This window comes from Bidens hawaiensis, unplaced genomic scaffold (assembly GCF_021521415.1).
Source record: "Bidens hawaiensis isolate Kalapana, Puna unplaced genomic scaffold, B.hawaiensis_p1.1 tig00014335_1, whole genome shotgun sequence".
Taxonomy (NCBI): Eukaryota; Viridiplantae; Streptophyta; class Magnoliopsida; order Asterales; family Asteraceae; genus Bidens; species Bidens hawaiensis.
In genome coordinates this window covers 289,726-305,184 of record NW_027492233.1, presented here as the reverse complement: position 1 = coordinate 305,184, position 15,459 = coordinate 289,726, and the positions used below count along the sequence as shown (strand labels likewise).

Below are 15,459 nucleotides of genomic sequence, written 5' to 3'. Positions count from 1 at the left end.
TATGCCGCTTCGGCTTCCTCTCCTCTTGCATCTTCTTTAAATTGGCACTGCCATCCCGCTTCCACCACCAAATCTTCATTTCTCTCTACTGTTTTTTTCTATAAAAGCTCAATAAGCTATGTGAAACCAAATCACAACCAAACACTTAGTAACGGTTTTATTTGGTTCGGTTTTCATTATCATTGGTTTAGTTTTGATTTACAATGGTAAAAGCTGCTAATAACAGTTTTAACTTGAAACTGTGAAAACACAGTGAACATAAATATATCTATACAGATTACTATCTTGATATGAATAATCCTCCATATTTACTAATGAAGTACATAAATATATAAAACCTATCACGGATCAAGTATAAACATGGATACATAGAATCCTATATATCTACTATTGCAAATTTTGCAAATAACATTTGTTTTTTTACTTTTACAAAATTGAGTTATCAAATTGTTAAAAATCATTTTTCATCTTAATTACGTGTTTCGCGTGCCAACCAAGTCAGGATTGGCTCGTACTCGGTTGGTTTACAAATCAAGCTGAGCGGCTCGTTTACAACTGAATCGATTTTGAGCGAGATTTGAGCTTTTTAACATTCAAAGATTAAAACAAACTGGACATTCTAAGCGTTCGATAAAAACGAGCAATAGATAATGTTAGGGCGTCATTCTATACACTAAAATACATGAGCAGTGAACAACTGGTCAGGTTACCAAAACAGTGGAATAATGAAAAATAAAACTAAGCAATCTGTTAACAAATCAGTTATCAGTATGGAAGTGACACTTGGGCTTTCAAAAGATTCAATCTTTGTTCAAATTACCTTAATATAAATCAACCCTTTAAACCACAGGCGTTAACAACGGTTCATCAGAGAAGTAAGCCACCAAATTTGCCACAACAAGGTCAGCCATCGCCTTGCGGGTTTCGACCGTGCAAGCCCCAACATGAGGTGACAGAACCACATTATCAAGATCAATGAGCTCCACAGGCACCTCAGGTTCATGTTCCAACACATCGAGCCCTGCACCACCGAGCCTACCTTCAACAAGAGCTGCCACGAGCTCCGGTTCATCAATGTGAGCCCCATGTGCAATGTTTATAACAAACCCGTTTGGCCCCAAAGCGTCAATGACTTGACGGTTGACTATATGATGAGTTTGTTTAGTCAATGAACAAGCAATTACTAGGATTTCACAATTTGAAGCCAATTCAATCACATTTGGATAATACTTGTAATGCGAATTCGGTTTCTGGTTCTCGAGTAGTAACAGATTCGGGAATTAAACCCCTCCAATCTTTTGGCAATGGCTGACCCGATTCTTCCCAGTCCTATAATCCCCACTGTTTGCAAGTAAAAATTTACAATCAGCTATTTAAGAATCATGAAATTGAACAGGTGGAATTGTGTAAGTGAGTTGAGCTTGACTAGGCTTCAGCTAGGCTCATTTTGACTTACGAAAGCTGGGCTAGTTTTAAGTTCTTTTTCTAAAACTCGAGTTGGTTCTTGAGTTGTTTTTTCAAGCTCAAGCCCGTACTGTTTTGACTTATGCAAGCTCGAGCTCGGCTTGTTTTGAGCTCTTTTTCTAAAACTTGAGCTCGGTTCGTGAGTCCTTTTTTCAAGCTCTAGCACGAGCTTGGCTCGTTTCGAGATCAGTTTTTTAACTTAGTAGAGAGCTCAAGCTCGAGCTTGGCTCGTTTGGAGCTTTATTTCTAAAACTCGAGCTCGTACTGTTTTGACTTACGCGAGCTCGAGCTCGGCTCGTTTCGAGCTCTTTTTCTAAAACTTGAGCTTGGTTCGTGAGTCCTTTTTTCAAGCTCGAGCTCGGTTTTTTTACTTAAAAGAGCTCGAGCTTGGCTCATTTCGAGATTGGTTTCTTACAAGAGCTCAAGCTCGAGCTTGGCTAGTTTCGAGCTTTATTTCTAAAACTCGAGTTCGGCTCGTGAGTTGTTTTTTCAAGCTCGATCTCAACTCATTTTGACTTACGAGAGCTCTGTCTTGGCTAGTTTCGAACCTTTTTTCTAAAACTTGAGCTCGGTTCGTAAGTATTTTTTCAAGCTCGTGCTCCACTTGTTTATTACTATTTATTAGCTAATTAATATATTTTGAAATACTTAAAAAAAAAACCTTAAACAAGCCAAAGCTCGGCTCAAGCTCTGCCATGCAGTATGAAATTAACACACAAGTTCAAAAGAGATAAAAATGTAAAACTTAAAAGCACGCAAGGCTCGACGCGCCTAAACGAGCTTCCTATACAACGATGGAGCTCAAGCTCGATAACTAAACGAGCCAGGCTCAAACTCGAAAAAGCTCGGCTCGTTTTCGCCCCTAATGTTGGGAACATAAAAGGAAAGTACTTTTGTTGTTAACTCGAAATCACCACAACCCCTTCCTCACATACCGATCACCAGCACAAATCTTTCTAAGAGTAGCCAAGACCAACAACACAGCCAAATCAGCCACTTCATCAGTCAATGAATCAGGAGTGGACGTAACCCTAATCCCTCGTTCCTTACATTTCACCAAATCGATCTTATCTAACCCGGAGTCTGCTCCGTGGTTGAAGAAGTCGGGTTTGGATGGGATCTCCCATGATTTGATAAGGGTGAATCGTTTGGTGAGCTCGTCTTGGAGGTATTTGGACAGTGGGCAGGTTAGCCAGATGCCTTGCATCTTGTCCATCAACTGTTCGATGAAATGCTTCACCTGAGTGTTCGTTCGTAAGGAAATATAATAAGTTTTGGTTCTCCTTCACATGTTTTTTTTAGATTCGATTATATACTATTTTTTATTATCCTTTGGGTTTGTTCGGTTCTTAAATGAAACAAATGAATGAACTTATCACCCCACTTTTTTAATTAGAGAGTCCTTTTGTGTCACGTTGGCTAGATTATGTTATCGACTTTAGAATTTGCCTCGAGTGTTTCCATCGAAATCATAACGTCGAATGTCACTTAACAGTTGTTTTAATGAAAAAAATTGTTGATAGTGTGTTTATTAGGAAAATATTTATTAACTATTTTCTTGATACATGAAAACTATAAAATACTTGAAACCCTTAGTTAAACATATAATACAGTTTTAGTTTGAATTTGAGTCTTCATCAAGCCTCATGTTACTGGGTCACAAGTGAGGGATAACTTGAGTTAACTAAATAAATGGTCCAACTTTGCTTTAAGATAGTTTAAAAAATTACAAGTTTAGTTTTATGGTATTAGGTTTGCAACATCTTTCAAATAATTTGTCATTTACATGATGTTATTGACCGGGAAAAATTTGTGTCGAATATTAGTTGGTTGGTTCATATGTATACAAACAGTCACGCACAAAAAGAGTTCAAAATTTAAATAAAGAGAAAAAAAAATATAAATTTCAAATCGTAAATAAAAACGAGCTAGTTGTGTTAACCTGTTTACAAGCCTAACCCCATCCACGATATTTGTATCTCATGCCGGTTTATATTATATTTCCGTGTCATGTTATTGATTTTAATTAGTTAATACAAAAGTATAAACAGATACTTCATTTTAAAAATGATTAGACAAACTTTACATTTTGAAAATACAAAATCTTCATATAAATAATAATACGGATTATTATAGCAATAATATTAAGGGGGATAATTAGCTAGGTTAAATTCATGCAACCGAAATCCAAATTAACGATCTTATTGCATGAAATCATTCCATAACGGTCTGTCAGATTCACGTTCTCAATAATGATCCACAAGCTCAATTTGATTCACTACAGCATTCGAACGTCAATGATCCGCGGATGAAATCAAACAAGTACGCACGGTATCATAATCCATAACATTCACAATCTCGATTTGATTGCATTTTCGTTGTGCGAAACCATCGTTACAAATTATTGGGTTTGATTCATGCAGTTTGAGGAATCTGAGTTATAAATTTGGAGATGGCGTGGTTGCGTGGGAAGGTGGCGTTACCGGATCTAGCTGGAGCCGTTAACAAGATCAGCGAGAGCGTCAAGAACATTGAGAAGAATTTCGATAATGCTCTTGGTTTAGAATTAGACCAGCCTGCAGCTGCTTCTGATTCCACCATTGATGGTTCGTACGTACTTGATGCAAATGTTTTGGTATAGTTGATTGATAATACATAACATAACATGTAGCTGGTTTCGTTATTTTATAAAATAACTTCATAGTGATGGTAATTTCATTGATTAGAGTTTTAATTAATTGCTTAACTGGTTTTAGCTGCTTCACACTCATGGTCTCCTGAGTTCATGCCCTTTGTGGGACAAGCAGATCATACTCCCAAAACAATTCAATCTTCTTCAAAAGAATCAGAATCTTCACAAAAACATGATGGTTCTTTAGAAAAACGTGAATCTTCGAGACACCGTCCGAAGGAGGGAGCTGAAGCTGATGACTCAACCAACTCTGCTGAGGATAAGACAAGTGTTGGAACCGTAAATCTTGAAGAGCATCAGGATCACCGTGTGGAAACAAAATTTGAAATTCATGAGGAATCAGACGTTGTTATTCGTGATAGAACAGATGGGATTGTTGTATTTCCTGAGGAGGCAGAAAACATTCCTGAAAAACAAGAAGAAACTAGTATTGCAACATCTGATGAGGCGGCTGTCACTTCTGACAACCGCATTGAAGTTGAAACGGATTCACAAACAAAGCCAAGTGCTGATGATGCTGAAGAATCAGACCAGGGAGAAAACTCAAAAATTGGTTCCAGAAAAGATTTAGCATCAATAGAAGATGATGTGGTAAGTTTTGCAGACCAAGATGCAACTGAGTCTCGGTATCAGTCTCATGAACCTAAAGTGCGTGAAAGTGTTAAAGAAAGCGAACCACAGTTATTGCCAAGCTCAGATGATGCTTCTGAGATGGTTCCTAATGCAGTTTCCAAGGACGAGAATGAAAATGCCAAAGTTCATATTGTGAACCAGTTTGCTGGTGATGAACATAACGCGAGTTCAGATTCTACGGTTGAATTAGAGACATTGAAGATGGAATTGAAAAAGATGGAGACTGCACTTCTAGGTGCTGCTAGACAAGCTCAGGTAGTTATTTAATTAAAAGAACCACAATATTTGTATTATTTTGTATGTTCAGTTGTCCACAATCATTATAGTTATTTGTTACAGGCAAAAGCTGATGAAATTGAGAAGCTGATGAATGAGAACGAGCAGCTGAAATCTATAAATTATGAACAGAAGGTATAGTACCCGTATTAACCAAAGTAGTATGTCCTTCTTGATTAACTCATCTGTCCTTTCTTCGCTATTAATTCTCAGTTTCTATGCAGAGAAAATCAAGTGCTGATATTGAGTCTCTACAGGAGGAGTATCATCAAAGGGTGTCGGCCCTCGAAAGAAAGGTAAATTGTTTTATATTTCTACAGGTTAAATCCTTTAACGTATGGAAACTTAATATAAAAATCCTTAATGTTTCTAATATATTGTTGCTATATTTTAACTAAGGTTTACGCTCTCAAGAGGGAAAGAGAGACACTGCGTAGAGAGCAAAATAAAAGAAGTGATTCTACGGCTCTTTTAAAGGAAAAAGATGAGATAATCACTCAAGTTATGGCAGAAGGTATTATATATGTTGTTTATGTGCATTAATCTAATCTGTTTCAATTATTTATGTTTAAAAGATATGATTTTGACCTCTACTACATGCTAAAACAGTATTAGCATTATCTAAGGACCATCGTTCCTTGTAATTTATATAGGTGAAGAGCTTTCAAAGAAACAAGCTGTTCAAGAATCTACAATTAGGAAACTACGGGCACAGGTACGCGATATAATATACCGTTTTTCCTTTAGAAGTTAAAACTGTTTTGCCTCGCATGTTCTTTTTGTTTATGTTTTGATTTTTAAGTACCCTAGATTAAAGAGTTTGAAGAAGAGAAGAAAGGGTTGATAAACAAGCTACAGGTAACTACTTCTCTAGACTGATAATATGTTTCCAAGATGTTTTACAAGATATATTTTTAAATAACTTCTAGATTGAAGAGAACAGAGTGGAGAGTTTGAAAAAAGAGAACACAGCGACAGAGAAGCTACTGCAAGAAACAATTGATAAGAACAAAACTGAAATTGCAGCACAAAAAGAACACTTTATGAATATACTGAATGCAGCCAAGGAAGAAACATCACTAGCTGAAGCACGTGGCAACAATGAAGCCAGAACCGCACTCGAGAGTCGCTTAAGAGAGGCTAAAGAACGCGAAGTAATGCTAGTTCAAACTTTAGAAGAACTAAGGACAACTCTGAGCAGAAAGGAACAACAGGTTTCCATCTAAATTTACTTAAGTCAATATAAAAGGTGTCTCATTTTTGGTACGGGTCAAAACGGGCAAGTTTGGCTCTGTGTTGACCCGTAAACAGTTTTTTGCCTGTCTATTTAAATTTATATGATTACTGAATTTGTTAATTATAATTGAAAACAGTGTTATTACAAAAGTCACCTATAATGTGTGAATAGAGCTAGTTAGGAGGTTATCAAGTTATAAATATGGGTGGGTAGACGGGTCAAACAAGCCAGGTTAGTTTGTGTCAGACGGGTCAACGGGACATTTTTAATGTAATATTTCCTTGTTGCAGGCAGTTTATAGAGAAGATGTGCTTAGGAAAGACATTGACGACCTACAAAAACGATATCAAGTATGTTATCGATGTAGCATTTAGGCTGGCCAGGAGGACTGGGCTAATGGGTCAATGTTGGCCCAGATCAAAACCAACAATTTTAGTACAAGTTAAAATGGGTAGAGTTGACCCACAAACACTTATTATTAGTTTATTTATCAATAATATATGCTTTAAGTACGTTTACAAAAAGTCAAAAACTAAACAAAATAACAATAATCCAAACCTTTGAATAAAATAGTTTAGGAGGTTGTACGTGTTAAATACACTATGGGTTACTTTATCAACCAGTTTCACGAGTTTCATGTTTAGCTAAATCTTTTGATTAGACCATTTGACCCACTTGGGATTAAACATAACCCACATTGACCCATTTGTAAGTAAACACGTTGAAATTTCTGCCTTATTTATTACTTCTTATTTTCTTAACATAAACTACCTTTATCATATGTTCAGGAAAGTGAACGTAGAAGTGAAGAGCTGGTTATGCAAGTCCCTGAATCTACCAGGCCTCTTTTGAGGCAGATGGAAGCTATGCAGGTATTATTTCGTTTGACACATTGTACCTTGAGCTTGGTTTGCTGTACACTGATATTTTTGTAACAGGAAGCAACTACTAGAAAAGCAGAAGCTTGGGCTGCAGCAGAGAGTTCACTAAACATTCAGCTTCAGGTCCCATAAAATTTATATATATTATTTAGTGTATGAAATATTTATATTCATAAACATCCTGATAGCTCAATTTGCAGGATGCAGAGGCCAAAGTTGCAGCTGCAGAGGAAAGAGACCGTTCTGTAAATGAACATTTATCCCAAACATTATCTCGAGTTAACGTTCTTGAAGCTCAGGTGCTTTTGTTTTCATCTTTTTAATTATCTTTTTTAATTGGTTAGAAGAAAAAATTGTTGGGCGATGTGGTATCCCCGGACCCACATTTAGACAACTGCATATTAAAGGAGTTAGGGAGGTTATTTTTTTTAGCCGGCCCTAACCCTATTGGGCCCAATTGGGTTCTAGCTTGTTTAGCAAGGGAGTAGCCCTAATATGCGGTCTATATATAGTCTCTTGTACTTGTTATTATACATCACCAAAATAATACAAACCTAATTACCCCGTGGACGTAGGTTGTACACCGCAACCGAACCACGTAAAATTCTCGTGTTCTTTATCGCTTTGATTTCTTGTTCGTGTGTGCCTTTTGTTCCTAACATCTGGTATCAGAGCAAGGATCACACTATAAACCCCAGCCGCCAGTCGCCACCAAACCCTAATCAGAAACCCTAGCCGCCGCTACAGTACCGCCGCCGCTACAGTGTTTCCGGCGTGTGAACAGTGCGCGCTACAGTACAATCTGTCTTTTGACCAGAAGAGGTCAAACAGTTCTGATCAGTATTGCAGGTTGCTTCCGTTAGAAACTCGGTAAAGATAATGACTGAGGACGGTAAGATCAGAATCGAGAAGTTTGATGGGCAGGATTTTGGATGGTGGAAGATGCAAGTCGAGGACTTGTTATGCCAGAAAGATTTGCTTCCATGTTTGAGAGGTCAAAAACCCGAGAATATGAAGGATGAAGAATGGGCCGATCTAGACAGGAAAGCCCTAGCAGTCATCAGATGCACGTTGGCTAAGAACGTTGCTTTCAATATAGTGAATGAGACCACTGCTAAGGGTTTGATGACCGCGTTGTCAAACATGTACGAGAAACCTTCCGCGTCTAATAAGGTATTCTTAATTAGACAATTGGTGAATACGCGTATGCGGGAAGGTGCGTCTGTTACCTCTCATATAAATGAGTTCAATTCTATCATATCCCGGTTATTATCTGTTGATATTAAATTTGATGATGAAGTGCAAGCTTTGCTATTATTGTCCTCGTTACCTGAAAGTTGGTCAGGAACAGTCACTGCCGTTAGTGGTTCAGCCGGAACCACCAAACTCACGTTCGAGGGTATTCGTGACTTGATCCTAGGAGAGGATATCAGGAGAAAGAATGCAGGTGAATCATCCAGTACTTTGCTAAGTACTGAGGGAAGAGGTAGAAAGAAAGATAAGAGGGTAAGTAACAGGGGAAGATCAAAATCAAGAGACAGAAAGGGGAGTTCAAAAACAAGAAACGACATAAAGTGTTGGAACTGTAATGAGAATGGTCATTTCAGAAGTCAATGTACGGAACCACCCAGAGACAAGAAAGAAGTGAATGTTGCCTCCTCAACAGCATCAGATTCTGATGATGCATTGATCTGCTGTATTGAGGATATAGTCGAGTCCTGGATTATGGACTCAGGTGCGTCGTTTCATGCTATCTCAAGCTCGAGAAAGATGAAGAATTTCAGACGGGGCAATTTTGGTACTGTAAGTCTTGCTAATAACCAAATCTTGGAAATTACTGGGTTGGGAGATATTGACTTGAAAACAAGTTTTGGAACAATTTGGACATTGAAAGATGTCAGGGTAATTCCAAAATTGAAAAAAATGTTAATTTCCATTGGGCAATTAGACGACCAGGGTTATGATGTAACATTCGGGGGAGGACAATGGAAGGTCGTCAAGGGTAGCATGGTAATTGCCAAGGGAAAGAAACGGGGTACTTTGTATATGGTTGAGGTTTCTGCAGGTAGTGCTAATGCAGTAACGAGTGGACCGAGTCTATCAAAGTTGTGGCATCAACGACTCGGCCACATGAGTGAGAAGGGCATGAAGATGCTTGTCGCCAGAGGAAAGCTTCCAGATCTTAAAAGGGTTGAATCTGAATTCTGTGAACCATGTGTTTTTGGAAAAAAGAAGAGGGTATCTTTTGTGAAGACAGGGAAAGCACCTAAAGCTCAGAAATTAGAGCTTATCCATTCAGATGTTTTCGGACCAACACGTGTTGAATCCTTGGGAGGCTCGAGATTCTATGTGACTTTCATAGACGACGCCACACGCAAGGTATGGGTTTACTTTCTTAAAAATAAATTTGAAGTATTTGATGTTTTTAAGAAATGGAAAACTGCTGTTGAACTTGAATCTGATCTGAAGGTAAAGTGCTTGAAGTCAGACAATGGAGGGGAGTACATTAGCTCAGAGTTCACTAGCTTTTGTGCTGAGCATGGCATTCGGATGATAAATACAGTTCCAGGTACTCCTCAGCAAAATGGAGTCGCAGAAAGGATGAATAGAACGTTAAATGAAAGAGCCAGAAGTATGAGGATAAATGCAGGGCTCCCTAAAATGTTCTGGGCAGACGCTGTTAAAACTGCTGCCTATCTTATCAACCGAGGTCTATCAGTTCCGTTGGGTTACAAAACACCTCAAGAAGAATGGAAGGGGAAAGCGGTTAATTATGAGCACTTAAAGGTTTTTGGGTGCAGTGCATATGACCTAGATCCGAATGCTGACAAGATAGATTCAAAAGCCAAGAAGTATGTTTTCATTGGTTACGGGTCAGACAAGATGGGCTACAAGCTTTGGGACTCGAAAAGCAGAAAAGTAGTCCGCGGCAAACATGCTACATTTAATGAGGCTGAGTTGTACAAAGATGTGATAAATCCAAACTCTAGGGTTCAGAAGCAACAGGTTGAATTCAAAATTGAAAACCAGAGATCTGAACCGATCCCCGAACCGGTTCAGGAACCCGCTACAGAAACTGAAGTCGACACAGTTCCTGAGTTTGAAGCTGGTGGAAATAATGAGTCAGAAGAAACTTCTGACAGTGGGAGTTCAGAGTCTGAAGACGAGGAGATCCCACAACAGCCTGACCAGACTGAAAATTGGGTCAGGAGATCCACCAGAGTTACTAAACAGCCAGAAAGGTATAGTCCCGGTCATTCCAATCCTTCAGTTAACTATATTCTTTTGACAGAAAACGGTGAACCCGAAAGCTACTCTGAAGCAGTCAAGATGAAGGATTCTCGCCAGTGGGAGAATGCTATGAAGGATGAAATGAGCTCTCTAGAAAAGAACAAGACATGGGACTTAGTCAAGCTTCCGCAGGATAAGAGAGCGTTGCAAAATAAATGGGTCTTCAGGGTCAAAGAAGAACATGATGGGTCTAAACGATATAAAGCCCGTTTAGTGGTCAAGGGTTTTCAACAAAAGAGAGGAGTTGATTATGATGAAATCTTCTCTCCCGTGGTGAAAATGACTACCATCAGACTTGTTTTAAGTCTTGTAGCAGCAGAAGATTTACATCTAGAGCAACTAGATGTGAAAACGGCATTCCTACACGGTGATCTTGAAGAAGACATTTATATGATGCAACCTGAAGGGTTTCGGGTTGTGGGGAAAGAAAATTGGGTCTGCAAACTAAAGAAGAGCTTGTATGGTCTGAAACAGGCGCCTAGACAGTGGTACATGAAGTTTGATAATTTCATGGAGAGGTCGGGGTTTAAAAGATGCCAGATGGATCATTGTTGTTATCTGAAGAAATTCAACAACTCTTATATCATATTACTGTTGTATGTTGATGATATGTTGATTGCAGGATCTGATATGAAGGAAATAAGCAAGTTGAAGAAACAGATGTCCCAAGAGTTTGAAATGAAAGACTTGGGTGCAGCAAAACAGATACTGGGAATGAACATCACTAGAAACAAGAAGGCAGGTACTCTAACACTATCCCAGGAAAAATACATAGGGAAAGTGTTAGAAAGGTTCAAGATGAATGATGAAAGAACCAAGCCTAGGAATACTCCATTGGGAAGTCATTTGAAGCTCACCAAAGATCAGTCTCCTAAAACTGAAGAAGAAAGATCGAAGATGACCAAAGTCCCATATGCATCAGCAGTCGGGAGTTTAATGTATGCAATGGTTTGCACTCGACCAGATGTTGCTCATGCCGTTGGGGTTGTTAGTCGGTTTATGTCAGATCCAGGAGAAAAACATTGGGAGGCTGTCAAATGGATACTTAGATACTTGAAGGGTACTCAGAAGATGGGGTTATGTTTCAGAAAAAAGGATGCCATACTCAGAGGTTACACAGATGCTGATCTGGGTGGTTGTAAAGGGACGTTCAAGAGCACTACCGGGTATGTTTTCACAGTGGGAGGGACAGCAGTTAGCTGGATGTCTAGACTTCAGAAAAGTGTGGCTCTGTCAACTACAGAAGCAGAATACATGGCTGTTGCAGAGGCCAGCAAAGAACTAGTTTGGTTGAAGACTTTTCTTGAAGAATTAGGAAAACAACAACCCGACTACTCATTGTACTGTGACAATGAGAGTGCAGTTAAACTTGCAAAGAATCCAGTGTATCACGGAAAGACAAAGCATATAGGGATGAGATATCACTTCGTGAGGGGGTTGATCAGTGAAGGAACAATCAGTCTGAAGAACATCCCAGGTGCTAAAAATCCAGCTGATATGTTTACCAAGTGTGTGGTGCTGGATAAGCTGAAGCTTTGCATAGCTTCAGCTGGTCTCCAGGAATAATGTTGAGGAGACAAGGGTAATTAGGATGGTTTGAAGATCAGGAGGGATTTTCATTTACAGAAGTACAGAAGAGATGGTGCATTTCTAGGTCCGAAGACACCAAGTGGGAGATTGTTGGGCGATGTGGTATCCCCGGACCCACATTTAGACAACTGCATATTAAAGGAGTTAGGGAGGTTATTTTTTTTAGCCGGCCCTAACCCTATTGGGCCCAATTGGGTTCTAGCTTGTTTAGCAAGGGAGTAGCCCTAATATGCGGTCTATAAATAGTCTCTTGTACTTGTTATTATACATCACCAAAATAATACAAACCTAATTACCCCGTGGACGTAGGTTGTACACCGCAACCGAACCACGTAAAATTCTCGTGTTCTTTATCGCTTTGATTTCTTGTTCGTGTGTGCCTTTTGTTCCTAACAAAAATTGGACGGATTGGGTCACAAGTCAAAGTACGGGTAGTGGTGGGTTGACCCGAACACTTCTTATATAAAATCCTTAGTTATTTATAATAACTAATGTTTTAAATACGAAAAAAAGTTATATTTTTCCAATAAAAATATTGTGCTGTGACTAAAATTATTTAGGATAGATTATAAAAAAATACACTTAAGGGACTTTTGACCTGTTTGACACATTACAGATCCGAGTTAGCACATAACTCAAATCAAGTAAAATAAAAGAACATAACTTAGTTAATGTTAGCAACCAACCTGAATAAATTGAAAACCGAACCAATAAACACTTTATCCAATCTCTATATGTAGATTTTAAAGGCTATGGATTCATATCTTAATGTAACTATGTTACCTATTTAACTAAAATATACCTACATAGCATATAACAAATAATATTAATGTCCATATTAATAATCGATTAAACCGCGTCTAACACAAGCAAACTTTGTTGCAGATATCATGTTTGAAAGCTGAGCAAACACAACTAACTCGGTCTCTCGAGAAGGAAAGACAAAGAGCATCAGAACATAGGCAGGATTACCTGGCTTTGAAGGAAGAAGCCGATACTCATAAATGTCATGTGAACCAACTCGAAGAAGAAATGAAGAAACTCAAAAGGAAACATAAGTTAGAAATGCAAGAAGCATTGACACAACACAAACTTCTCCAACAGGTACATCAACATTTTAGCATTGTATTAAAACGGGCCGGGCTGATCCATACACTTTTTTTTCCTTCCTGATTTGACCTGTTTGACCACCCTGCATTCTTTCTTTATAGATTATGTTGTTGATAATCATACAGGATATAGAACGTGAAAAGGTTGCACGTATAGAACTAGAAAGGACAACGCAAGTTCGTTCTCCTGTTCGTGGTCAAAGTTCTATACCCACAACCAAGTTTGTCTCTGCAAATGGTGAGCATAACTCCTTTTATTTATAAATAAATTTCCTACAAGTGACAATTTCGACCCATTTGAAGTTGACTCTCGTATGTAAAGGTATAAAAAGTTGCTAAAAACGAAACATGTCAAACACTTCAAGAGTTGTATCTTTAATGCATACAACCATACATACAATGCTAAAAAAAAAGATAAATAAAAGTCATGTTACATGTAATAGAAAAAAAATACACTTTTTCTACATACAATGGCGGTATATGAATTTTGGCTCAACCTACCTTACCCGTATATAAATTAACCGTTTTGACCTATTACACAACCTACACGACTTGTTTTTTTCTTTTTTTTTTTGCACATCTAATGATTTCCTTAGCATACCTAATTGTTATACAGGGTTGACCCGCAGACTTTCAAGTGCTAGCAATTTGAGTAGTATGGAGTATAGCCACCGTGAGCCCACAGTAAACTCGTTTTATCTAAAGAGCATGACCCCAAGTGCTTTTCAAGCCGCTCTGCGTCAAAAGGAGGGTGAAGTTGCATCTTACATGTCTAGATTAGTATGACACTATGTTAAACCATAAACATTGCTTATAGCATTCATGATGTGGTTATATTATATTGACAACACATTTAATTTTACTTTCACCCTCTTCCATGTGTCTAATTCCGTATGTTTTTGTTTCTTCATTCATTTTAGGCGTCCATGGAAACAATTCGTGACTCTCTATCTGAGGAGTTGGTTAAAATGACTAAGGAGGTATCTTTTTTTGGTATATTAAATTCACCTAACTTTTCTAAATTACATGTATTTGTCAACAAAGTTTAGAATAAATAATAATTTGTTACCTCTTAAATTGGTCAGAATAAGATGGTATAGAATTGTTTTGTGCATCAAATTTTGACAAGTAAAGACTTTAATATACAGAACTGAGTTGAAGTGACTTTTTAACATGCCATTTTGTACAAATTAAGAAATTATGTTGGTTTTCTTTGTGGTATTTACCATAACAAACCACCATGTTTATATTTACTAATCTTTGACACGCATATAACTTTTGTTGCAGTGTAAAAAATTACGGTCAGAAGCGGCTTTGTTACCTAGCATTAAAGCAGAGCTAGAGGCGCTAAGATTCAGACACACAGCTGCACTAGAGTTGATGGGTGAACGAGATGAAGAGGTAATTTTGATCCATTTACTTATGAACGGGTCAGATGGGTTTAACAGGTCAAAAGTTAACCAAAGTGTATTTTTTAATGAATATTTTACACACTAATGAAAAAGGTATAAAGAACTTTACAAAACATCTTTTTGTCTTGTGTAGCTTGAAGAACTTCGTGCGGATATTGTCGACTTGAAGGAAATGTACCGAGAACAAGTAGACATGCTTGTAGATAAGGTAATAAATCCTCCACAAACAGCCTTGAAGCTGTAAATAAGAAATGCGATATATTCTAAACAACATAAAACGATTTAAGCTTGATCGTTTGTTTAAATGTAAATCCTTGCAGATCCAGAAGGGCTCATCAGTTCATGTCTCCTCAGTACGCCACTAAACGAAATGATTTCTTCTAATTGAAGACCATATTCATAGTACATCTTCAGTTGTTGTATAATGTATATCTTGCAACACATCATGTCATCATATAATCGATAATATATTTGTCACCTGTTTATATTTGATATATATTTCTGCACATAAATTTGCATTACAACACACTTCTTGACATGATGATGGTTGTTTGACTAGGCTTGAACCTGGTTTGATAGACATGAGTCTTGATAATGTAGACTCGAGCTTCAGCTTTATGAATATTTGAGCTCGATTTTAAAGCTCTGCTAGCTTGTAGCATCCTTCGGCTAGACGGCAATGTTGTCAATTTGAACTTGATTCAGGAGCTTGAATGACTTGAATATGATCTAAAAGTGTCATTTTGAACACTTAAAACCTTAAGAGAAAATAATACTTGTCTGAGATGAAATATGACGTTAATCTTTTATAAAGTGAGATTATAAAAACTTTTTAGCCTGAAAATTAGTATCATGTATGCATGAAAAAACTCAA

General features: G+C 37.8%; 1 protein-coding gene and 1 pseudogene across 1 annotated transcript; one reads left to right on the top strand and one right to left on the bottom strand.

Annotated features, from left to right (window-relative positions):
- Positions 1 to 644: 644 nt before the first annotated feature.
- LOC143546367 (glyoxylate/hydroxypyruvate/pyruvate reductase 2KGR-like) lies at positions 645 to 2,710 on the bottom strand (annotated as a pseudogene).
- A 1,507-nt stretch (positions 2,711 to 4,217) lies between these two features.
- On the top strand, positions 4,218 to 14,876 carry LOC143546397 (golgin candidate 5-like). Its single transcript, XM_077038077.1, has 17 exons — positions 4,218 to 5,044; positions 5,129 to 5,200; positions 5,290 to 5,361; positions 5,465 to 5,579; positions 5,719 to 5,780; positions 5,876 to 5,923; positions 5,995 to 6,279; positions 6,593 to 6,652; positions 7,091 to 7,174; positions 7,241 to 7,306; positions 7,384 to 7,482; positions 12,950 to 13,168; positions 13,300 to 13,411; positions 13,790 to 13,953; positions 14,094 to 14,153; positions 14,461 to 14,574; positions 14,719 to 14,876. Exons 1-17 carry the CDS (start codon positions 4,250 to 4,252, stop codon positions 14,827 to 14,829), a joined length of 2,538 nt encoding a protein of 845 aa, XP_076894192.1. The 5' UTR covers positions 4,218 to 4,249; the 3' UTR covers positions 14,830 to 14,876.
- Positions 14,877 to 15,459: the final 583 nt, after the last annotated feature.